Source organism: Mustelus asterias, unplaced genomic scaffold, assembly GCF_964213995.1.
Source record: "Mustelus asterias unplaced genomic scaffold, sMusAst1.hap1.1 HAP1_SCAFFOLD_171, whole genome shotgun sequence".
Taxonomy (NCBI): Eukaryota; Metazoa; Chordata; class Chondrichthyes; order Carcharhiniformes; family Triakidae; genus Mustelus; species Mustelus asterias.
The window spans coordinates 802,703-828,902 of record NW_027590177.1 but is presented as its reverse complement, the minus strand read 5'-3'; the positions used below and the strand labels follow the sequence as shown (position 1 = coordinate 828,902).

Genomic DNA, 26,200 nt, shown 5'->3' with positions numbered 1-26,200 from the left:
CACACTTAAGTCAAGACAGGCAACATCTTCTCAGGCAGAGTGTGGAAATGACCTGTGCTTAAGGCAAACTTCACCAAACATCGGATTAACTTAATTGCCTCAGTTTTCACCTTTGGTGGGGTGTTTTTAATGTATGGTCACCCAAACCATCCGCTGTTTTTACTTTAATGTTACATCCTGTTGTCATACTGCTACTTTGTACCCTTTTGTTGTTCATTTTACTTGTCTTGTGGTACAGCGTGCGTGCATTGTTCACACAGGTCATTGTTGTGAAGGAACGTATACAGGTACAGATGGGATTGCTGCGTTGGCTGCTGAATCTCAGGGTGGAATGAATAGAAAGTAAAGAGTTAAGATATTCACCAGTCAACTCAGCATTTATTCATGCTGTGAGAACCTAAAGAAGCAGCTGCGCTACAGAAACAAGCTGACCTTCCAGTGCTGTGTTTGTATATTGTTTCCCAAGCCTGGGAATTGACCAAATCTCCTGTCAGGTTGTTTGTGCCGCACTGTAAAACACGGGGGGCGGGGCTTCGACCCGGGTACGTTGGACTTCACCTTGGACCGGGATCACGAACGTTGCCGGGACCTCTCGAGCTCCAGACCAGCTGTCGTTAGAAGGGTCCCCGACAGGCAGAAGGCAGTGAGACTCATTGTTTTAATTTCTCTCGTATTATTTACTCTTTTTGAATAAACCATTCTAATAGTTGAGAGATTATAATTCTGGTCTGTCTCTTATTTAACATTCACCTGGATCATTGGTGGCACGGTGGCACAGCAGTTAGCTGCCTCACAGCGCCAGGGACCTGAGTTTGATTCCCAGCTTGGGTCACTTGTCTGTGTTCTCCCCTTGTCTGCGTGGGTTTCCTCCGGGTGCTCCGGTTACCTCCCACAGTCTGAAAGACGTGCTGGTTCGGTGCATTGGCTATGCCAAATTCTCCCTCAGTGTCACCGAACAGGTGCAGGAGTGTGGCGACTAGGGGATTTTCACAGTGACTTCATTGCAGTGTTAATGTAAACCTACTTGTGACACTAACCGGAGGAAGCCCATGCAGACATGGGGAGAACATGCAAACTCCATGCAGACAATCACCCAAGGCTGGAATTGAACTCGGCTCCCTGGAGCTGTGAGACAGCAGTGCGAACCACCATGTCAGCCCATGTTTGCGACCAGGTGTCCCTGGAAAGGAAGCATGTGGTGACGACCAACACAAGGTCTTCAGTGGGCACTGTGGGGGCTGGAGAGCTTCATTCCTCCCCAGAACCACATCATAGTTTTACGTTTGTAACTTTTCATTCAGGGTTTTGTTTTTGGCTGTCCCTTTAAAGGATTCTCCCCCCCCCTCCCCCCACTGCCTCCCCCCCCCCCCCCCCCCACGCCTTCCCATTCATTTAATTTGATTGTTTAATTTGATCCAAATTTCGATGTTAAAGAGTACAAAAGGGGAATTCATTATTGACCCCAAATAACAGAGGATATGGAACTTGGTCCATGGTGAGTGGTTGAGGTGAACAGCATGAATACATTGAAAGGAAAGTTAGATCCACACATGAGGGACACAGTAACAGAAGGATATGCTGATCGGGAGGAGATGCAGTGGGGGAGGTGGAGGCTGATGTGGAGCAAATTACTGACAGACCGATTGAGCCGGCTGGCCCGGCCCTGTGCTGGAGACTCAATGGAACTGAGACTCATGTATTTATCTGAGATCTGACTGCAGGATCTATCAAACAAACTCAGGCCAGTCTTAAGGATCATGGTGTTGTGATCTCAGTGAAAACAGTGCGGAGCAGCCACAGAATCTCGGTTACAATGAACATTCACCTTCTGAAAGCCCTTGTGTGGCCGGTGCCAATGTGTGTCTGTGAAAGCTGGACTATCAGTAAGAGTGACGAGGCTCCAATAAAAGTGTTTGAAATGAAAGGACTCGGACGGATATTCCGTGTGTCACGGACGGCAAAATGGATGAATGAGTGGGTGCTGGAGAAAGCTGGTGTTCACCGGAACCTGTTTGAGGCTCTGACATCCCAGAAGCTCACCTATTTTGGACATAAGAGCATAAGAACATAAGAAATAGGAGCAGGAGTAGGCAATCTAGCCCCTCGAGCCTGCCCCGCCATTCAGTAAGATCATGGCTGATCTGAAGTGAATCAGTTCCACTTACCCGCCTGCTCCCTATCACCCTTAATTCCCTTATTGATCAGAAAAATATCTACCTGTGACTTAAACATATTTAACGAGGTAGCCTCCACTGCTTCAGTGGGCAGAGAATTCCAGAGACTCACTACCCTCTGAGAGAAGAAGTTCCTCCCCAACTCTGTCTTAAACTGACTCCCCCTTATTTTGAGACTGTGTCCTCTAGTTCTTGTTTCCTTTCTAAGTGGAAAGAATCTCTCTGCCTCCACCCTGTCGAGCCCCTTCATTATCTTATAGGTCTCTATAAGATGTGTTGTGAATAGGGAGGGAGTGTTTGGAAAAAGAGGTAATGTGAGACAGAACACCTGGAAAATGTGTGCAAGGAAGGCCCGAGATGGGTGGATAATATCGGAATGTGGACCGGCCTCTCGATGGGACAGGCAGTGAGAGCAGCTGAGAAAACAGTGGACAAAGATTGTTCAGAGCGCGGCCAACCCTGAGAATGAGGACGGATGAGCGATAAAGGACCTGTAGTGGTAGGAAAAAGACGTTATTACTCAGGATAAAATTACTGTACTGTAAGAAACTAAGAGCAGGCCATTCGAGTCTGCTCCACCATTCAATATGATCATGGCTGATCCTCGATCTCAATGCCATATTCTCCCCATACCACCTGAAGCCATTAAAATCTAAACTAAAATCTTTCTCTTCCTTGAATATATTCAGTGACTGGGATTCCACAGCCTTCGGTGGTAGAGAATTCCACAAGTTCACTACACTTTGAGTTAAGTTTTTTCCTCATCTCGGTCTCATCTGACATCTGCTTTTGTGGATCATTTCAGTGGAAATGTGCCCTCGCTCAAAGGGAATCAGCCACTGGAATGAAAATTGAGAGACCGGTCAGTCCAACAGCAAGAAACCCTCTGACCCTCCCACTTCACCAACTGTCAGAATGAACATGGTTCAGTCCTGGATGTGATTAACAGCAGCAATAACAGCAAAATCCAACCCCTGTCATCACTTGTGAACTCGCTGGTGTCTCAGCAGGTGGGATGACTGAGTGAATCCCTTCCCACACACAGAGCAGGTAAATGGTCTCTCCCCAGTGTGGACTCGCTGATGTGTCAGCAGGTTCGATGACCGATTGAATCTCTTCCCACACACGGAGCAGGTAAATGGCTTCTCCCCAGTGTGAACCCGCTGGTGTGTCAGCAGGGTAGATAACTCACAGAATCCCATCTCACACTCTGAGCAGATGAAAGGCCTCTCCCTGTCCCCGCTGTGAATTTGTTGGTGTCTTAGCAGGTTGGCTAACTGAGTGAATCCCTTCCCACAAGTGGAGCAGGTGAACGGTCTCTCCCCAGTGTGAACTCGCTGGTGTATCAGCAGGGTGGAGGAATCTCCGAATCCTTTCCCACACACGGAGCAGATGAACGGCCTCTCTCCAGTGTGAACTCGCTGATGTGCCAGCAGGTCAGATGAATCTCTGAATCCTTTCCCACACTCTGAGCAGGTGAATGGTCTCTCCCCAGTGTGAACTCGATGGTGCCTCTGCAGACTGGATGACCGAGTGAATCTCTTCCCACAGTCAGAGCAGATGAATTGCCTCTCCTTGGTGTGAACTTGTTGGTGTACCAGTAGGGTGGATGAATCTCTGCATCTTTTCCCACACACTGAGCAGCTGAATGGTCTCATCCCTGTGTGAACTCGATGGTGTCTCACTAGGTTGGATGAAATACTGAATTTCTTCCCACACACAGAGCAGGTGAATGGCCTCTCCCTGCTGTGAACTCGCTGGTGTGTAAGCAGGTCGGATGCATTAGTAAATCTCTTCCCACACTGAGAGCAGGTGAATGGTCTTTCCCCGGTGTGACTGCGTCGATGAATTTCCAACTCAGATGGGGACTTGAATCCCTTTCCACAACCCTCACATTTCCACGGTTTCCCCATGGTGTCGGTGTCTCGGTGCTTTTCCAGTCACAGGAATGGTAAAATGGGCGATGGTTTGCCTCATCCTATTAAATCGAGTGACTCTGTCAGATCTTGGTGTGAAGTTTGGTTTGAGATTTCTTATGGCAAGTTCTTCCCTTTTAATATCCTGTAAAAGAAGTTTGCAAATGTCATCACTGTCAGTACAGCTCAGAAATTCAGAACAGACAACCAGTCACTGATGGGATACATTCTGCCACATGGATAATTATGGATTGTAACATTGTCATTAAAACATGTGATACCAAAGCCACAGCAATGTGGTTGAATCTTAAGTGCCCACCAAGGGCAACTGGAGATGGGCAATAAATGCTGGCCGACCAGCGACGTCCACGTCCCACAAATGAATACAAAAGTGATTGAGTGTAAATAATTTACATTTAAAAATGTCTTCTGTCAACGGTGTAAATGCTCATTTATAAATTTATATATGTATATATATATATATATTTACATATTTATAAATGCTCATTTTGTCATTGATTTCCTGAAGCTCCTGTTTTGAGTTTCAGACAGTTCTATGCCAAGTGTTTGAGGTGATTAAAAGTCTTTCATCTTACTCTTTGCATATCGATATTCACTAAAGCTACACAGATTGATTTTCTTCTCATTATAAATATAATTTCAATACTTAAAAGGACAGTCTTTCAGCAATCCCTATTTTCCTTCTTTCTGGTTGATAATTAACGGTCTGTACACTTGGCGTAATTTATGATTTTGTTCCTAATTTTATCGGTTTCCCCACCCGCCACAATTTCCACAACACAGCAAAAATAATCACTATTCACTAATTGGGATTGTCAATGGCGGGCTTTATACCCAGCATTCCCCGCGGTGCTGAAAGTCCCCTTTCTTCACTGCAGGAGAGTAGTGCGCAGGCTCAATGCTCATCCAGTTGGAGCATGCGCAGTATGAGTGATGTCTCCTGAGACAAAGACGTTTCTTTGGTTAACAGGCAGTCGGTAAGGATGCGGAAACCCGGAGTGAGTAACGGAGGCGATTCTGGTTGGGGAGAGTTTGTAAACACCGGGTGAATTCTCTAACCCCCTATAACGAACCTGAAGGTGCCGCGTTTGCCGCTCCGGGTCTTTTTCCCGAAACGAGGCCCCGGTTACTGGCCGCCATCTTGATTCAAAGCCGAGGAGTGCGCATGCGTCTTCGTTCAGGTGATGTCACAGAGTGGACGGGGCTTCAGGGTCTCTGTTCCCAACTGGTGCCCGGGGAACCATAACTGAGTAAACAGATTTTAAACAGCTTCATCCACTCCCAGGCTGCAGCTGATGTTTGCAGCCTAAAGGAGTCCATGGGCCATGTTTACATGATATTAATATTATATTATAGCCCAAAGATGTGGATTGCCCATGTTAACTTGCCTCTTAGTGTCCCAAGATGTGCAGGTTAGATGGGAAATTGTGAGGTTACCAGGATAGGGTGAGGAAGAACACCTGCTAAGATACTCTGTCGGAGAGTCATTGCATACTCAATGGGTCAAATGGCACATTCTGCATTGTAGGGATTCTATATTCAGTGTGAGATGTTGCAGTCCTGTATAGTTACCTGAAGGAGCTGCTCCTCAACCTTTGTTAACACTTTCACCCCAATCTCCTAATCTTTGGCTGTGAGGGGGGAAGTTGGGGAGAACAAAGAAAAGTAGAGCACAGGAACAGGCCCTTTGGTCCTCCAAGTCCATGCCAATCATGATACCCTAATTTACAAAAAACCTTCTGCCCTTGCTCGGTCTGTATCCCTCTGGGCAGCATGGTGGCACAGTGGTTAGCACTGCTGCCTCGGAGCTCCAGGGTCCCAGGTTTAATTCTGGCCTTGGGTCACTTTCTGTGTGGAGTTTGCACATTCTCTCCGTGTCTGTGTGGGTTTCTTCCGGGTGCTCCAGTTTCCTCCCACAGTCCAAAGATGTGCGGGTTAGGTTGATTGGCTATGTTAAATTGACCCGAGTGTCAGGAGAATTAGTAAGATAAATGTGTGTGGTTGTGGGAATTGGCCCTGGGTGGGATTTTTAAAAATTAATTTATGGGACATGGATGTCGCTGGCTGTCCAGCATTTATTGCCCATCCCTAGTTGCCCTTGTTCAGAGGGCAGTTGAGAGTCAACCACATTGCTGTGGCTCTGGAGTCACATGTAGGCCTGACCAGAAAAGGATGGCAGATTTCCTTCCCTAAAAGACATCAGTGAACCAGATGGGTTTTTCCGACAATCGACAATGGTTTCATGGTCATCAGTAGATTCTTAATTCCAGATATTTTTTGTTGAATTCAAATTCCACCACCTGCTGTGGCAGGATTTGAACGCGGGTCCCCAGAACATTAGCTGAGTTTCTGGATTAATAGTCTTTCGATAATTTCTAATTCCTCCCTATTCAAGTACCCATCCAGATTCCTGTTAAATTTTGCTAATCTGCCTGCTTCCACCACCTATTTGGCAGCACGTTCCAGGCACCTACCACTCTGTGTGAAAAACTTCCGCTGCACATCTCCCTTAAACATTCCCCTTCTCATCTTGAACCTGTGCCCCTTGTAATTGATAATTCCACCCTAAGAAAAAAACCTCTGACTATCCACCCTGCCTATGCCTCTCATAATTTTGTAGATCTCTATCAGGTCTCCCGTCAGCCTCTGTCTTTCCAGTGAAAAATCCCATTCAACCCCTCCTCGCCAACATCCTCGAGACCAGGCAACATCGTGGTGAACCTTCTTTGCACTCTCTCCAGAGCTTCCAGGTCCTTCTGGTAATATGGTGGCCAGGAATGCATGCAATACTCCAAATGCAGCTTAACCAAGATCAGAGTATCTTCTCCTGGACCTGCTCTTGGGCCAGATTCAAACAACAATTTGTTGAAGCTGAATGAGCAGTGTCCATAGCAATTGGGTGGATGTCGCATATCCTTGCAGTCTCTCCTGGAGAGGGAGCATGTGGTGTCCACTGATGCACTTGCTACCTTCCACAACTGATGAGCATCGCAGGGTACAAAGTAACTTCAAGACACTGGAAACAACATTCTGGTTTCGTTAGGAAGCTAACCTTTCTTCTTGTTGGTACTTTGTTGCTGATCTTTTTCTTTTAGTTTGTTTGGACCACATATTTGGGGAAACAAACAAGGGAAAAGAATATTCAATAGAAAATTAAATATCTGTTCTGAATTTCTATCATGTTACAATGATAATTTTTGTAAACTCCTTTTACAGGGTATTAGAAGAGGAAGTTTTGCAAATGTGAAACTCAAACACAACATCACACAAAAATACAGCAAAATTGTTCCATTCATCAGAACCTGATTATCATCGACCTTTGAATGTGGAAGCAGAAATGTTTGTTTGTTTTGCAAACATCAGTGTGACTGGAAAAGCACCGAGACACACACACACCCAAGTGAGAGTGTTCCAGTGAACTGACTGTGGAAAGAGCTTTAACCAGTTACACAGCCTGAAAAAAACATCACAACATTCACAGCCAGGAGAAATCATCACGTGTTCTGTGTGTGGATGAGGCTTTAACTGATCATCCAACCTGGAGATACACAAGGACACCAGCGCCATGGAGAAACAGTGGAAATGTGCGGATTGTGGGAAGGGGTTCAGTTACCCTTCCCAGCTTAAAAATCATCAACGCAGTCACACTGGGGAGAGACCATTCACCTGCTCCATGTGTGGGAAAGGATTCATTCAGTCATCCCACCTGCTTTCACACCAGCAAGTTCACCTTGATGAGAGGCTGTTAAACCGCTCGGACTGTGAAAGCAACTTTAAAAGCTCGGAGGACCTGGTCACGCACCAGGTTGTTCACACTGAGAGACAGTTCAGTTGCTCTCACTGTGGGAGGGGGTTCATACGATCACAGAACCTCATCGAACATGAACGCACTCACACTGGGGAGAGGCCATTCACCTGCTCTGTGTGTGGGAAGGGATTCACGCGATTATCCTACCTCACTACACACCGACTGGTTCACACTGATAACAGACCTCTCAAATGTACTGAATGTGAGAAGAGTTATAAAACCACAAATGAATTGCTGATACACCAGCGAGTTCACACTGGGGAGAGGCCATTCACCTGCGCTGTGTGTGAGAAGGCATTTGCACGATCATCCCACCTTGCTAAACACCAACTGGTTCACACGGATAAAAGACTTTTCAAATGCTCTGAGTGTGAGAAGACTTACAGAACCACAACTGACCTGCTGACACACCAGCGAGTTCACAATGGGGAGAGGCCATTCAGATGTACAGTGTGTGGGACAGGATTCACTCTGTCATCCAGCCTCCAGAAACACCAGCGAGTTCACACTGGGAAGAGGTCGTTCACCTGCTCCACGTGTGGAAAAGGATTCATTCATTCAGCCAATCTTCTGACACACCAGCGAGTTCACACTGGGGAGAGGCCATTCCTTTGCTCTGACTGTGGGAAGACCTTCATCCACTCATCCCACCTTTTGAGACACCAGAAAGTTCACAAATGATGGAAGGATTTGGATTCTGCTGTTATCTTTAAAAATTCATCTTACAGGACGTGAGGGTCGCTGACTGGGCCGAGCATTTATCGCCCATCCCTAATTCCCCTCCATTTCAGAGGCCATCTCAGAGTCAACCACATTGCAGTGGCTCTGGAATCACATGTAGGCCAGACCAGGTAAGGGCGGCAGATTTCCTTCCCTGAAGGACATTAGTGAACCAGATGGGTTTTTCCGACAATCGTCAATGGTTTCATGGTCATCAGTAGACTTTTAATTCCAGATTAATCACATCCCAGCCTGAAACATGTTCAGCCTGAGAGCTGGAGTTTCTTCATGCTGATGTTAATAATCTCCATAACTTGCTGCAGTTTAGTATTCCGATGCGTGTCAAATGAACTAATATTATTTCAGACACACCGTCGTGTCCTTTATTTCTCCAGGATAAGAGGAGATTATTCGATATCCTGTTACTGACTGCTCCATTTGTGAGTATTTTTTTTCTCCTTTCTCACTGTCTGGATCATTTCAGTTGCGGACCTTCAGCTATTCCCTTGGACCCAGACCTTCCACAACATCTCTCCTCACCTGGGGAATCAGTGAAGGTAGTGATAACACACTCGGCCTCAGTAAACACAAAACCCAGTCTTGATGTGCTGGACCCATCATTGAGAATAGGGATGTTTGTGGAGTCTCCTCTTCCTGTGGTTCCACTTTGGGCTGAAGTCAGTGAGGTCTCTGATCTGTGTTCTGTTTTTTATACCACTAAAACAAATAAACTAATTAACAAGTGAAATCTCCTCAAAACATCATTGTAACAAAAAGACAGAACTTCAAAGAAAATGTATCAAAATTAATTAAAATGTTGTTTAATATAAACCAAAAGTAAATGGGCAGCACAGTGGTTAGCACTGCTGCCTCACAGCGCCAGGGACCTGGGTTCAGTTCTGGCCTTGGGTCACTGTCTGTGTGGAGTTTGCATGTTCTCCCTGTGTCTGCGTGGGTTTCCTCCGCGTGTTCTGGTTTCCTCCCACAGTCCCAAGATGTGCAGGTTAGGTTGATTGGCTATGCTAAATTGACCCTAGTGTCAGGGGGATTAGGAGAGTAAATATGTGGGGTTACGGGAATAGGGCTTGGGTGGGATTGTGGTCGGTGCAGACTCGATGGGCCGATGGCCTCCTGCACTGTACGGATTCTATGATTCTGTGACATGAAACAGAATGAGGGTGAAAGGTAACTAATGAGACTAAAATGTCATTACTGGGGGGCCGGGATTGATGATGCAGCCCACACCCCACAAGAACCCACCAGTCATGGAAGGCCTGGCAGTGGCAGTGGACACCACGTGCTCCCTTTCCAAGGCCACCCAGCCGTGAATTTAACCGTGGTACAGAGGCAGACATTTGGGTTGGTGGAACCCCCTCGAGCAGATCAGTGTTTGGGAAATGGATGTCTGTAGAACATGAGGGCAGGGTTACATTGTACAGGAAGAGAAACAGAAACCCAAACAGCACAAGAGGCTGGTTATTGATGATTCTTGTGAACATTATTCCCAGGGTATTAGCAGGGGATGATTTACAGGTCGGGAACTTATAGCCAAACATCACATTGAGATCTAACAGAATCACTCGATTCATCAGGACCTGAATATCATTAACCTTTCAATGTGGAAGGAGAAATGTTTGTTTGTTCTATCTGTGGTAAAAGATTTCATAGAAACCCTACAGTGCAGAAGGAGGCCATTCGGCCCATCGAGTCTGCACCGACCACAATCCCACCCAGGCCCTACCCCCACATATTTACCCGCTAATCCCTCTAACCTACGCATCTCAGGACTCTAAGTGGCAATTTTTAGCATTGCCAATCAACCTAACCAGCACATCTTTGGACTGTGGGAGGAAACCGGAGCACCCGGAGGAAACCCACGCAGACACGAGGAGAATGTGCAAACTCCACACAGACAGTGACCCAAGCCGGGAATCGAACCCAGGTCCCTGGAGCTGTGAAGCAGCAGTGCTAACCACTGTGCTACCGTGCCGCCCTATTTCAAATATCAGTGTGACTGGAAAAGCACCGAGACACAGACACACCCGAGTGAGAGTGTTCCAGTGAACGGAGTGTGGAAAGAGCTTTAACCGGTTACACATCCTGAAAATACATCACAGCATTCACAGCGAGGAGAGACTGTATGCGTGTTGTGTGTGTGGATGAAGCTTTGACTGATCATCCAACCTGGAGAGACACAAGGACACCAGCACCATGGAGAAAGCATGGACATATGGGGATTGAGGGATGGGATTCATTTACCCGTTTCAACTGGGAAATGATCAACACAGTCACACTGAGGAGAGAACTTTCACCTTCTCCATTTGTGGAGATGGATTTACTCAGTTATCCAGTCTGTCGGCACACCAGCAAGTTCATTCCGGGGAGAGGCTGTTCAGATGCTCCAGGTGAGGGAAGGAATTTGCTGACTCATCTGAGCTGCTGGTGTATGAGCAAGTTCACACTGAGGAGGGTGCATTCGCCTGCTCTGTGTGTGGGAAAGGGACTCACTCCATCATCCAACCTACTGAGACACCAGCGAGTTCACAAATGAGTGCAGGAGTTGGATTTGGCTAATGCTGCAGTTAGGATTGAACATGTGGGTAAATCCTGAGGTGTGTAAGAAATGTGTCCCAGCCGCTCTCTTCCATGTTTCAGAGCTCCTAGACATGGAACAGAGGCTCCTTTACAACTGTGTTTAGAGTCAGGAAGAACAACGGTGATTGCTGGAAACGTGCTGTCAAATCAGAGGTTGGTGTAAAACTGGGATCTGTTCCTGACTGAGTGAAACGGCAGGTTTAAGTTTCCAGTCTGAAAAAAGTAGAGATTTAAAATGTTAGTGTGAATTCCTGAATCTACCAATGTAAGGCAATGGAAACATCAAGTTACATTTCTAACTGGAACCTTGAACCATCTCTCACCTTCCATTGACTTCAATGTGATGGAAACTCACTGTTGAAATCTCTCAGCATTTGAAACATGTTTACAAATGATTGGAGGGTTTTTAGTTGAGATTTTTCTTCTGTCCACTTGAGGTTTTAAATAACAGACTTTCTCCTGTGAATATCCAGCTGGAGTTTTGGGCCCTGATGTATTTCCTTGTTCATCTTGTTGACTCTAAATATTGAATCTTGTGGTTTCAAACACCAGATAATCAAATTCCCAACAACCGATTGTCTTTTACTGACTTTATTAACTGCACTGCAATAATACAGACAGAGTAATTCCTCACATGGTTCCAGTGCTCAACGAAGTACTGAAATGATAAAATTTATATGCATTTCAGAGCCTGTAACATAGGAATGGTGTATTGGTCTGTAACTTTAATTCAATGTTCCTTCTTTTAATATCATGTCCAACACTTTCCTGTTACCTGATCAATTTGTTTATTGTTATTACAGGATTGTCACATATTTCCATTGTTGTATCTTTAATTTTATGAATCTTTGACGTAAGTTACACAGCAGTTAAGTCTTTGGGCTGTGAATGTGTTTCTTGAAGAAAATACCATTACATTTTTAAAATAGTCATTCGATCTGGAGAACAGAGATAATACAGTCGATTCAGAACTCCCTTCTCCTCAGCTCTGATCTAAAAGGCTACGACTCTCATCAATGTTTACAGATGCACCATAGAAAGCATTCTTTCTGGTTATATCACAGCTTGGTATGGCTCCTGCTCTGACCAAGACCGCAATAAACCACAAACAGTTGGGAATGTAGTTCAGTCCATCACGCAAACCAGCCTCCCATCCATTGACACTGTCTACACTTCCCGCTGCCTCAGAAAAACAGCCAGCATAATCAAGGACCCCACGCACTTCGAATATTCTCTCTTCCACCTTACAAAATTCTGAGATCACGTACCAACCGACTCAAGAACAGCTTCTTCCCAGCTGCCATCAGACTTTTGAATGATCCTATCACGTATTAAGCTGATCTTTCTCCAGACCCTAGTTATGACTATAATACTATATTCTACATCTTCTCCTTTCCTTCTCCCCTTTGTACTTTATGAACAGTATGCTTTGTCTGTATAGTTCACAAGAAACAATGCTTTTCACTGTATCCCAATACATGTGACAATAAATCAAATCATTCCTTTCCCCCTATGTACTCTATGTACGGTATGCTTTGTCTGTATAGCGTGCAAGAAACAATACTAATACATGTGACTATAATAAATCAAATCAAATTCAGTTTAAACCTGGTTTGCAAACATGACATTCCATTCACATACAGAAGGTGAGTGAGATCCTGTGAGACACACACTGAGCCCAGTAGCTGAAAGTGATTCACAAACTGTGTTTTGTGTTCATTGATCCCAGGAATGTTACCGAAACCTTCCCTGGATCTCGAGGCTGGGAGAGACACTCTGGTAGGTATGGGGAGCTGGGACTTGTCCATGAGAGTAACTGAAGGTATGAGACTGAAATAATCTCGAGTTAGAAAGGAGAAAAGGTTCAGTTCTGGGTGTGATTCTCAGCAGCAACAGCAGAGTCCAGCTTTGTCGGTAAGATGTGAAGTTTCTGGTGTCTCAGCAGACTGGATGTCCGAGTAAATCTCTTCTCACACACAGAGCAGGTGAGCAGCTTCTTCCTGGTGTGAACTCGCCGGTGTTTAACCAGGTCGAACGACTGAACAAATCCCTTCCCACACACACAGCAGGTGAAGGGCTTCTCCCCAGTGTGGATGCGTTCGTGTCTCTGGAGGACTCAGGGAAACGCTTCCCACACACGGAGCAGATGAAGGCCTTCTCCCCGGTGTGAACAAGCTGGTGTTTCTGCACGTGGTGTAAACAAGTAAAGGCCCTCCCGCACACATGACAAATGTACGGCCTCTCCCCGGTGTGAACCCGCTCGTGTATCACAACATGGGACAAACGAGGGAAACTCTTCCCACACACGAAGAAGGTGAACGGCCTCTCCCCGGTGTGAACTCGCTTGTGTGTGCGCAGGGCGGATGACTGAGTGAATCTCTTCCCACACACAGAGCAAGAGAATGGCCTCTCCCCAATGTGAATCTGCTTGTGCATCACAAGGTGCGTTGAACGAGTGAATCCCCTCCCACACTCGGAGCAGGTGAACGGCCTTTCTCCGGTGTGAATTCGTTGGTGTATCACAAGATGAGATGAGCGAGTGTATCCATTCCCACACTCGGAGCAGGTGAATGGTTTCTCCCCCGTGTGAACAAGTTTGTGCCTCAGAAGGTGGAATGAATGATTGAATCTCCTCCCACACACAGAGCACGGGAACGGCATCTCCCCAGTGTGAGTGCATTGGTGTCTCAGGAGACTATTGTTTGTTTTAAAGGTCTTCTCACACTCTGAGCATTTAAAACTTCTCTCATCAGAATGAATGAGCTGGTGCTCAGTGCAGTGGGAGGACTGAGTGAATCTCTTCCCACACTGGGAGCAGCTGAATGGCCTGTCCTTGGTGTGAACTTGTTGGTGCTCAGTGAGATGCACTGAGTCGCTGAACGACTCCCCACAGTGAGAGCAGCTGAACGGTCTCTCGTGTGTGTGAAGGAGCTGGTGCTCTGCAAGGCGGGAGGACTGGCTGAACCACTTCCCGCAGTGGGAGCAGCTGAACGGTCTCTTGTCAGTGTGAACTCGCTGGTGTTGGGCCTGTTCCTCAGGCGTCTCAACGCTGTCCCCAGAGTCAGAGCTTTGAAGAGGGTCCTCATCAATGTGATCGAGTTGGTGAGCCAGCAGGTTGGACGAACACATGAACTTCTTTCCACACACTGAGCAGGTGAACGGATTCTCACTATGGCGAGCTCGCTGTCGTGTCATCATGTTTTCCAGCTGTATCAATCCCTCCCCACAGGAAGAGCAGGTTTACAGACTCTCACCAGCTTCCTGCTGAGACAGTCAATTAAATCCCTTCAGGTGTACAAATCTTCACATCCTGACGAATTGACTTTCCAATTGTGACACGAAGTTTGGTTTGTTTTTCCTGACTGCAAATCCTCCTCTTCCATTACCCTGCAAAATAATTTCACGAAGAATTACATAGACTATATAATACACAAACAGGCCATTCGGGCAATCGAGTCTGTACGGAGTTTCTACTCCACACGAGTCTCCTCCCATTCTGCTAACCTCATCTCAGCCTTTCAGCTTCACTTTTCTCTCATTCTCATCTAGTTTCCTTTTGAAAAAATCTAAGTTATCTGTCTCAACTACTTCCAGTGAGTTCCACATTTTAACAACTGTTTGTGAAAAGAAATGTCTCCTGTTTTCCTGTTGGATTTATTAGTCTGGATTGTGCACTGTGAAGATGTGGTGCAGTGGGGAGTGACCCTTCTTCTGAGTCAGAAGCTCTGGTTTCCAGTCCCACTCAGAGTACATGGCCGAGGAAGGTGTGTTCATAATGTGGCCAAACTGTAAATCATTCATAGAATCACTACAGTGCGGAAAGAGGCCATTCGGCCCATCGTGTCTGCACCGACCACAATCCTGCCCTTGCCCTATCCCCATGCATTGACCCAGGCTAGTCCCCCTGATACTAAAGGGCAATTTAGCATGGCCAACGCACCTAACTTTCACATCTTTGGACTGTGGGAGGAAACCGGAGCACCCGGAGGAAACCCACGCAGACACACTGAGAATGTGCAAACTCCACACAGACAGTGACCCAGGCCGGGAATCGAACCTGGATCCCTGGCGCTGTGAGGCAGCAGTGCTAACCACTGTGCCACCGTGCTGCCCTTCGAACATACACCAATGATAGACAATAAGAGCAGGAGAGATTCCTGGTCAGTCATATGATGGAAACAATTTGGAGCCTCTCCCATCACTATCCATGGCTCCATGGGTAGCGGATATAAAAGTTTCTGTTGCCACTGCAGCATGGTTCCTTGTGGGGTCTAGCTGGCCGGTGTGGATGAGATTGGTGCCGACAGCACGGGGTTCAATCCCCATTCTGGCTGGGGTGGATTTGGGTTCTGCCTCTTTGCCCGACCCATTGCGGAGATCCTGACATTGTGGGTCAGGACCTGCCTTCAGGTAGAGAACACAACAATAAGAAGTTTGTGTGTTCATGTTTCCCAGTATTAGATAGATCAACAAACATTCTAACTGCTAATTCCATTCAGAAGAGACAAATAATTCTCTTGATTTGAGTTTGCTGTGTGTAAACCATCCCCTTGTAAAAGAGTTTCCAAAATCCATCACTCAGTCCGCCTGCTGAAGGGAGCACTGCGCACGCGCGCTGCTGCACTGCTCCTGATAAAGATGGCGCTACGCATGCGCTTTTCTACACATTGCCCCCTACAAAGATGGCGGTCGGTATCCGGGTCTTTCAACAGTTGAACCGGCTGCTTCTCATTCCGGGATTGAGGCCTCTATCGAGGATTATCTGAAACATCGGCACACACCCACCGGCTCCAGCACCCTTCCGCACTCACCCGCTTGATATTTAACACGACCGCCTCTGTTCTGGTTTTTGTGGCCGACACCACTGATTTCTAAACCTTTCCCTCCGACGCCATCCTTCCCGCTCACCCGGCACTTACTCACTGGCTGCATACACACACTGCGCATGCTCCACATCACAATGCCCTGGGGTTGATTGACGGCAGCTCCGGGCCAATAGGAAAAAGGGGCGGGGCTGGAGGTCCGAGCGGGAGCGGCTGGTCCTCCACCCAATCGGAGTGAATGAAGGGCGGGACCCGAAGCATGCGCAGTGCGGGTAATGGCGACGGACGGATGGTTTTAATTTGGAAGCGAGATCAATACGAGGCAGAGGGCGGCGTGCGGGGAAATGATAAATGTGGCGGGTGGGTGGAGAGGCTTTGTAAACATGTTGTTCAAACCCAAAGCCCGGAAATGAACTTCCCGGTCCCCCCCTTTGTGCCAAATGGAGCGGCAGCTTGTAGTGTTAGACCCGGGCTGACTGCCGCCATTGAGGCTGCATGTGAGAGGCCGGCAGGGATTGTGATCGGAGAGTGAAGCCCTGACGTCACAATGGAATGGGTGAGAGTGTGACGTCACAATGGAATGGGTGAGGGTGTGACGTCACAATGGAATGGGTGAGGGTGTGACATCACAATGGAATGGGTGAGAGTGTGACGTCACAATGGAATGGGTGAGAGTGTGAGGTCACAATGGAATGGGTGAGGGTGTGACGTCACAATGGAATGGGTGAGAGTGTGACATCACAATGGAATGGGTGAGGGTTCCAGATGAGCTGAGACTGGGCTGGAGTCGGGCGATGGCACTGACCTGTGGCCCGGTGGCACAGTGGTTAGTGCAGCTGCCTAACAGCGCCAGGGACCCGGGTTCAATTCCAGCCTCAGGTCGCTGTCTGTGCAGAGTTTCTACATTCTCTCCGTGTCTGTGTGGGTTTCCTCCGGGTGTTCCGGTTTCCTTCCACAGTCCAAAGGTGTGCAGGTTAGATGGATTGGCCATGATAAATTAACCCTTGGCATCAGCAGGATTAACAGGGTAAATACGTAGGATAAATGGGGATGATTGGGCCTGGGTGGGATTGTTGTCGGGCTCGATGGTCCGAATGGCCTCCTCACACTGTAGGAATTCTATGAATGAAGGTGGAAATAAGCAGTCTTGATGATGATGTGGATATATGGCTGGAAGCTCATCCTAGAGTGAAATATTTCACCAGGATTGTGAACAGCCGGTTCAGCATCAGCCAATTGCCAGGAAGAGGGATAGAGTTGCTGGTGAGGGAGTGGAGTTTGTAGTGGGGGCTGAACACAATGGGTTCAGACTTCCCAGTATTTTTTGAAAGAAATTTCTGTTTTTTAGTACTGGATGTCAGACAAGTCAAGATATGAGTTGGAGGGGAACTTGGAGTTGATGATGCTCACATTTACCTGCTATCTTGGTCCTTCGAGGTGGTGGAAGTTGAGGGTTTGGGAGATTCTATCAATGTTCTCATTGAGTTGTAGATGTATAAAATCCCTTTCCTTCATTCCCGATCTCTCCTATTTCTCTCTGTCTTTTCCCATAGTGCCAGACTGGATGGCAGGTTCCCTTCCCTGAAGGACATTAGGAAATCAATTGGGTGTTTTGACAATCCAGCAGTTTTCATGGTCACTTTTTCCTAGTGCTGTCCCCACAAATTACCAGGTTCATTCAGCTCAATTTCACAACCTGCCTTTGTGTTTTTATGGGTTCTCTCTCACTCCCTTTTTCTGTTTTAATTCAATTTCACAGGGTATTAGAAGAGGAGGATTTGCAGTTTGGAAACTGAAACCAAGCCTGGTATCAGCACCTTATGGAGTCGGCCAATTTATTGTAACCTGAATATCATTGTATTTTGAGCATGGAAGAAAATAGCACCATTCACAGTGGAGAGAAACTGTACACATGTTCTGTTTGTGGTCAAGACTTCAACCAATCATCTGACCTTTCGGAACATAATTGCAGTCACAACAGAGGGAAACTGTGGAAATGTGGGGACTGTGAGAAGGGATTCAAATCCCCATCCTTGCTGGAAATTCATCAACGTAGTCACACAGGGGAGAGGCCATTCACCTGCTCCCACTGTGGGAAAGGATTCACTCAGTCATCCAGTTTACATATACACCAGAGGACTCACACTGAGGAGAGGCCATTCACCTGCTCTCTGTGTGGGAAGGCATTCAATCGGTCATTCAGCCTAGCATTGCACAAGCGAACTCACACGGGGGAGAAACCATTCACCTGCTCTGTGTGTGGGAAGGGATTCAATCAGTCATCAAACCTAGCAAAACACCAGCGAATTCACAGTGAGGACAGACCATTCACTTGCTCTGTGTGTGGGAAGGGCTTCAAAGCATCATCCATGCTAAAAAAACACCAGCGCATTCACAATGGGGAGAGGCCATTCAGCTGTTCTCAATGTGGGAAGAGATTCGCACTCTCAGCCAACCTCCTGACACACCAGCGAGTTCACACTGGGGAGAGGCCGTTCATCTGCTCCCAGTGTGGGAAAGGATTCACTCAGTCATCCAGCTTACATATACACCAAAGGACCCACACTGGGGAGAGACCATTCAGCTGTTCTGTTTGTGGGAAGGCATTCAGTCAGTCATCTAACCTAACATTACACCAGCAAGTTCACACTGGGGAAAAGCCATTCACTTGCTCCCAGTGTGGGAAGGGATTTGCTCGCTCATCCAACCTCCTGATACACCTGTGAGTTCACACTGGGGAGAGGCCGTTAACTTGCTCCCAGTGTGGGAAGCGATTCACTGACTCATCTCACCTGCTGGCACACCAGCGAACTCACACTGGGGAGAAGCCTTTCAGCTGCTCCCAGTGTGGGAAGGGATTTGCACACTCAGGCAATCTGTGGACACACCAGCGAGTTCACACTGGGGAGAGACCGTTCATCTATCCCCAGTGTGGGAAGGGATTCAGTCAATCATCCAACCTAGCAATACACCAACGGATTCACACTGGGGAGAGGATGTTCACTTGTTCCCAGTGTGGGAAGGACTTTGCTCACTCACACACGCTGCAGGTTCACCAACGAGTTCACACTGGGGAGAAGCCGTTCACTTGCTCTGTGTGTGGGAAGGGATTCAGTCAGTCATCAAATCTGCTGAAACACCAGCGAATTCACAAGGTACTATTGTGATTGAATTTTGCTGTGAATCATATTCGGACTGAACCATGTTCATTTGGGTCTGTTTCTGCTGAATTGAAAAGTGACTCCAGCCCTGGTATAGGTGTTAATATTGTTGGTCTGAGAATGGGAGGATTTGGGGTCAGGAAACTCACACAAAACATCAGATCAGGATTGGATGGAGCCACACAATTTATCGTAACATGAAAAGCAGAGAATTTTGAACCTGGAAGGAAACAGCACCGTTTACAACCACAGTCACATTAGGGAGAGACCATGGAAATGTGAGACTGTGAGGAGAGACTCAGTTACCCGTCAGAGCTGGAAACTCAGTGGCGCACTCACACTGGGGGAAGGCCATTCACCCACTCTGAGTGTGGGAAGGGATTCACTCAGTCTTCTGAGCTGATTACATACCAGTAACTTCACACTGGGGAGAAACCATTTAACTGCCCTGAGTTTTGGAAGAGATTCACTCGGTCATCCACACTGCTCAGTCACCAGCGACTTTACAACTAACCACAGTGATTGGACTTTTCTGTTGATCACATCGAGGACCGAACTGTGTTCAATGTAAGTGAACTGGCAAATGAGGTTAAGGAACAGGTCAATAGAGGTGCAGTGGCAGATTTGAAAGGGTTATTTCAGAAAACCCAGAACAGATACTGATTCCAATGAGAAAGAAAAATTCCAAGGGGACAACCCACCATCCGTGGTTCACGAAAAAAGCTAAAGATAGTATCAAACTTGAAGAAAAAAGTAAACAATTGCACAAAGATGGGTGGCAGGTCAGAAAACTAGACAGAATATAAACAGCAAAGAATGATAAAAAGATTAAATAAGGAGAAGAATTGGAGTACGAGAGAAAGGCAGCTAGAAAGATAAAGATGGATAGTAAATTAGAAATCTTTGTATCCTCATTGGCTACCGGGGAGGTCCCAGAGGATTGGAGACTAGCCAATGTTGTTCCTTTGTTTAAGAAGGGTAGCAAGAATAATCCAGGTAATTACAGGCTGGTGAGCCTTACATCAGTGGTAGGGTAATTATTGGAGAGGATTCTTCGCGACAGGATTTATTCCCACTTGGAAATAAGTGGACCTATAAGTGAGTGGCAACATGGTTTGTGATGGGGAGGTTGTGTCTCACGAACTTGATTGAGTTTTTCGAGGAAGTGACGAAGATGATTGATGAGAGTAGGGCAGTGGATGTTGTCGACATGGACTTCAGTAAGGCCTTTGACAAGGTCCCTCATGGCAGACTGATGCAGAAGGGAAGTCGCATGATATCAGAGGTGAGCTGGCAAGGTGGATACAAAACTGGCTTGGTCAAAGAAGACAGAGGGTATCAGTGGAAGGGTGCATTTCTGAATGGAGAGCTGTGACAAGTGGCGTTCCTCAGGGATCAGTGCTGGGACCTTTGCTGTTTCTAATATATGTAAATGATTTGGAGGAAAATGTAACTGGATTGATTAGTAAGTTTGCGAACGACACAAAGGTTGGTGGATTTGCGGATAGCAATGAGGACCATCAGAGGATACAGCAGGATATAGATCAGTTGGAGACTTGGGCGGAGAGATGGCAGATGGAGTTTAATCCGGACAAATGTGAGGTGATGCATTTTGGAAGGTCTAATACAGATAGGAAATATACAGTAAATGGCAGAACCCTTAAGAGTATTGATAGGCAGAGGGATCTGGGTGTACAGGTACACAGGGGGTCATTGAAAGTGGTAATGCAGGTGGAGAAGGTCGTCAAGAAGGCATATGGCATGCTTGCCTTCATTGGCCGGGGCATTGAGTTTAAAAATTGGCAAGTCATGTTGCAGCTTTATAGAACCTTAGTTAGGCCGCACTTGGGATATAGTGTTCAATTCTGGTCGCCACACTACCAGAACGATGTGGAGGCTTTGGAGAGGGTACAGAAAAGATTTACCAGGATGTTGCCTGGTATGGAGGGCATTAGCTATGAGGAAAGGTTGGAGAAACTTGGTTTGTTCTCACTGGAGCGATGGAGGTTGAGGGGGGCGACCTGATAGAAGTCTACAAGATTATGAGAGGCATGGACAGAGTGGATAGTCAGAAGCATTTTCCCAGGGTGGAATAATCAATTACCAGGGGGCACAGGTTTAAGGTGCGAGGTGGAAGGTTTAAAGGAGATGTACGAGGCAGATTTTTTACACAGAGAGTAGTGGGTGCCTGGAACTCGTTGCCGGGGGAGGGAGTGGAAGCGGATACGATAGTGAGTTTTAAGGGGCGTCTTGACTTTTACATGAATAGGATGGGAATAGAGGGATATGGTCCCTGGAAATGTAGGGGGTTTTAGTTCAGTCGGGCAGCATGGTCGGTGCAGGGCCATGGAGGGCAGAAGGGCCTGTTCCTGTGCTGTAATTTTCTTTGTTCTGTAAACATTTCTCTGGATATTTAAATAAAAAAAGAGTTATCCAAGTGAATGTTGGTCCAAGAGAAAGTGACTCCGGGGATTAATAATGGAAAGTGAGGAGGTGGCAGATGAATTCAACAGGTACTTTGTATCAGTCTTCACTATAGTTTAGTACTCTACCCGATAGTATCGAGGATAGAAGTAATATCTTATCGGGGTGTGGAAGGAAGAGAGGAACTCAGGAAAACTGCTGTCACTTATGAAGTGGTACTGAGCAAATAGTTGGAGCTGTGGGCTGACAAATCCCGGACCCTGATGGACTTCATTCTCGGCTCTGAAAAGAAGCAGCTCGTGAGATAAAAGCAAAGTATTGCAGATACTGAAAATCTGAAATAAAAACTGAAAATGTTCGAAAGAGTCATCAGGTTTGGCAGCACCTGTGGAGGGAGAAAGAGCTGACGTTTGAGGCCATTTGGCTGTTCTTTAGCTGAAGAGGGGTAGAAACAACTGGGGTGAGATAGTTGATGCATTGTTTTAATTTTCCAAAATTCTCTGGTTTTGGTGGAAGTTCCATTCGATTAGAAAGTAGCAAATGTAACTCCTTTATTCAAAGAAGGAGAGAGACAAAAAGCAGGAAACTACAGGACAGTTAACTTAACATGCCGTAGGAAAAATGTTAGAAGCTATTATTAAATATGTTACAGCATGGCAGTGAGAAAAATCCAGGCTATGAAGGAGAGTCAACATGGTTTTGAGAAAGGGAAATCATATTCAACCTATTTTTTCAGTTCTTTGAAGGAGTCACATGTGCTGTGGATAAACGGGAACCAAAGGTGCAGAAAGGTGAATGTACTGAGATTTCCAGAATGCATTTATAAGCTATCACATCAAAGGTTATTGTGGAAAATGAAAGTTCCTAGTGGGGCGGGGGGAATGGTAACATATTGGCACGGAAAGAAGATTGGCTCGTTAACAGGAAACAGGATTGGCATAAATGGGTCTTTTTCCAGTTGGCTGGATGTGATGAGCGGTGTGCCACAGGGATCAATGCTGGGACCTCAACCTTTTTACCATTTATATCAATAACTCAGATGAAGGAATTGAAGGTATGGTTGCTAAATTTGTCTGTTCGGGTACACTGAATTTGGGAGAATTTAGCATAGCCAATGCACCTAACCAGCACATCTTTCAGAATGTGGGAGGAAACCAGAACATCCGGAGGAAACCCACGCAGACACGGGGAGAACGTGCTGACTCCACAAGACAGTGACCCAAGCCAGGAATCACACCCAGGTCCCTGATGCTGTGAGGCAGCAGTGCGAGCCACAGTGCCACCATGCCACCCAGTTGGACTGAACAATGTTCATTCTGAGAGGTTTTGTTTCTGACAGTAATAACCATCCTAACTCAACTCTTTTGGAGAGCTATTACACTATTTCTGCTGTGAAATGAGAACTATTGTCATTCTCCATTTCAGGAAGCCTCATCCAGGATTTTAGCTATTGTGTCTGCATCGTTTTTACAAACAGGGAAGGCTTCAATCCACCAGGTAAACATAGCTGTAATTAGCAGGATCTACCAGTCTCCTCTTAGTGTGGAGAGTGGGCCTGTATAATCAAGCTGCAGTGTTTCCCAGGGAACATCAATAATGTGGAATGTGTTAATTGGGACAATGCATTTTGCAGAATCTGAGTAGTTTGAACACATGAGGCACAGCTTCAGGTGCCGATGGATATTCTGATGCATCCTCAGCCACTGATAGTATGATCATGTTATATAATATTGAGGAGTCAAATACGCCTTGCTTTGATCCATCAAATATACTAATTCCTTTCTAAGCCATTGAGTTGTGACTGAAGTCAAAGTTAAACCATATTTGTGAAAGAAAACTTCACTGTGTCAGATGAGAGTCCTTACTTGCTGTGAATGATGAGGGAAAGTTTTCTCTACGGTGCCAACCCTTTTTACCCACAGTCATCTTAGGTCAGTGTCCTGACAAGTTTTTAAATGACATTTAACTGGAGTCTGTCGTACCGGTCCCAATGATTGTGTTTTGGGTGGATCCCATGGAATCTCCTCCAGAGCAGCTTTCCTGGTGAGTCAGTCTGCCTGGTTATTACCGTCACTCTTCACTAACTCCTGCTGCTGATCCACCTTCACCTGGCAAATAGCAATTTGTCCTGGACATCCAGTAACATTCCCAATCATTCAGAGTTTGGAGTGGTGAGCAGTGGTTTCCTTTCTGCTGGGGTGAAGCTGTGTTTCCTCCCCCAGAGGGGTAGGTTTTCTGAGGGAATTACAACCAAAGTAGCTTTCAGAATATTTGGTGATTATATTGGTAACCGTTTGAAGGGCTGTGACCGCAATAACCTCAGAGTTCTGGGCTAACTGTTGCGATTGTGGTGGATATTTAGGAAGGATACTACAACTGTTGTGGAGAATCAAACACACAGCTCCACTCTGATACAAACCTTGTTCATAAAACCAACACCTGATCGCATAAACCCCAGTGCAATGTAATAGTTATTTGTCTTTAACAGGTCCATTGGACATGACCGCTTTTGCCTGACTGAGACGTAGGATTCTTTCATACTGAAACATCCCAGCCAAGTAATAATTATGAAGATTCAGGACGTGAATACTTTTTCTTTGTAATTCCATAATTCAACCATTGGCCCTTTAGGATAATGTCACTGCCGTATTTGGGGTCTGCAGAAATATACAATTAAACTCTGCCAGGCACTTTATGTGCTTAATGGGCACTTTATATCTTCTCAATGAATTAGGCAATCAATCTTTCCACAGGGCTGATTGTGCCTGAGAACTATCCGACTGGAAAACCTTTTCCATTAAGGCCTCAGAATACTACATTGTTCTGGCTGTGGAATTAATTGGATAGATCTTCCAGAGAGCCAGTACAGACATAATGAGCCTAATGGTTTCTATTTGTGCTGTATCATTTTATAAAAGAGTGAATAATCAGCATCAGGGACAGAGAGAGGAACCAGTGACTGTGCGATTGAACCCAGTAAGAAGTCTCACAACACCAGGTTAAAGTCCAACAGGTTTATTTGGTAGCACAAGCTTTTGGAGTGTTCCTTCTTCTTCAGGTAAGTGAAGAGTTGTGTTCACAAACAAGACATACATCGAGACAGACTCAATTTACAAGATAATGGTTGGAATGCGAGTCTTTACAGGTAATCAAGTCTTTACAGGTACAGACAATGTGAGTGGAGAGAGGGTTAAGCACAGGTTAAAGTGGTGTGAATTGTCTCCAGCCAAGACAGCTACTGAGGTTTTGCAAGTCCAGGCAAGCTGTGGGGGTTACAGATAGTGTGACATGAACCCAAGATCCCGGTTGAGGCCGTCCTCATGTGTGCGGAACTTGGCTATCAGTTTTTGCTCTGCGATTCTGCGTTATCGTGTGTCGTGAAGGCCACCTCAGGGAACGTTTACCCGAAGATCAGAGGCTGAATGCCCGTGACTGCTGAAGTGTTCCCCGACAGGAAGAGAACACTCCTGCCTGGTGATTGTTGAGTGGTGTTCATTCATCCATTGTCGTAGCATCTGCATTGTCTCGCCATGCCTCGGGACATCCTTTCCTACAGCTTATCAGGTAGACAATGTTGGCCGAGTCTCAAGAGTATGTACTTTTTCCCTGTGGATGGTGTTCTCACGTGAGATGATGGCATCCGTATCGTCGTGGGGGATGCTGGTGTAGAGTGCTGGGACATCCATTGTGACAGGGAGTGCTCCTTGTTCAACTGCCCCATGTGTGCTGAGTTTCTGTAGGAAGTCCGTAGGGGGTCCTTTGTACAATGGGTTTCAGGATGCCCTTGACGTAGCCGGAGAGGTTCTCACACAGGGTCCCATTGCCTGATACGATGGGACAACTGCGTGTGTTGGCCTTGTGTATCTTCGGGAGGCAGTAGAGATCTCCAACGCGGGGAGTACGTGGGATGAGAGCACGGAGGATGCTTTGGAGGTCTGAATCAAAGGTCTTGATCAGTCTGTTGCGTTGACGGGTGTGTTCTTTGGTCGGATCTGCGGATAACTGTCTGTAGTGTTCCTCGTTGTTCAATGTTGGCACACTTCTTTGCAGTAATTAATTCTGTTCAGTATGACAGTGGCCCCTCCTTTGTCTGCTGGTTTGATGGTCTTGAGAGTGCGGATGGCATTGTGTTGTGCTTGGGTGACGTTCGGGGCTGTCTTGTGAGTGCGGCTGATGAATCTGGCATTGACACACCTCAAACAGACCATTGTCCGCAGCAAACTACCCAGCCTTCAGGAGTGACAAAGACACCATACCACCCTGCCACAGCAACCCCTGCAAGACGTGCCGGATCATCGACAAGGATACCATCATCTCACGTGAGAATACCAACCACTAAGTACACGGTACATACTCTTGCGACTCGGCCAATGTTGTCTCCCTGATACAATGCAGGAAAGGATGTCCCGAGGCATGGTATATTGGCGAGACAATGCAGACGCTACGACAATGGATGAATGGACACCGCTCGACAATCACCAGGCAGGAATGTTCTCTTCCTGTCGGGGAACACTCACGGGCATTCAACCTCTGATCTTCGTGTCAACGTTCTCCAAGG

General features: G+C 46.5%; 1 protein-coding gene and 1 pseudogene across 1 annotated transcript in view; one reads left to right on the top strand and one right to left on the bottom strand.

The window, feature by feature from the left end:
• The window catches only part of LOC144485233 (uncharacterized), a 66,949-nt gene that overhangs the window by 30,794 nt on the left and 9,955 nt on the right, over positions 1-26,200 (top strand). The window contains 4 exon segments of the mRNA XM_078203441.1: positions 17,925-19,212; positions 19,546-19,632; positions 22,379-22,433; positions 23,068-23,139. Of these exon segments, the coding sequence (XP_078059567.1) occupies positions 17,925-19,212; positions 19,546-19,632; positions 22,379-22,433; positions 23,068-23,139 (1,502 nt within the window).
• On the bottom strand, positions 12,539-14,445 carry LOC144485196 (uncharacterized; annotated as a pseudogene).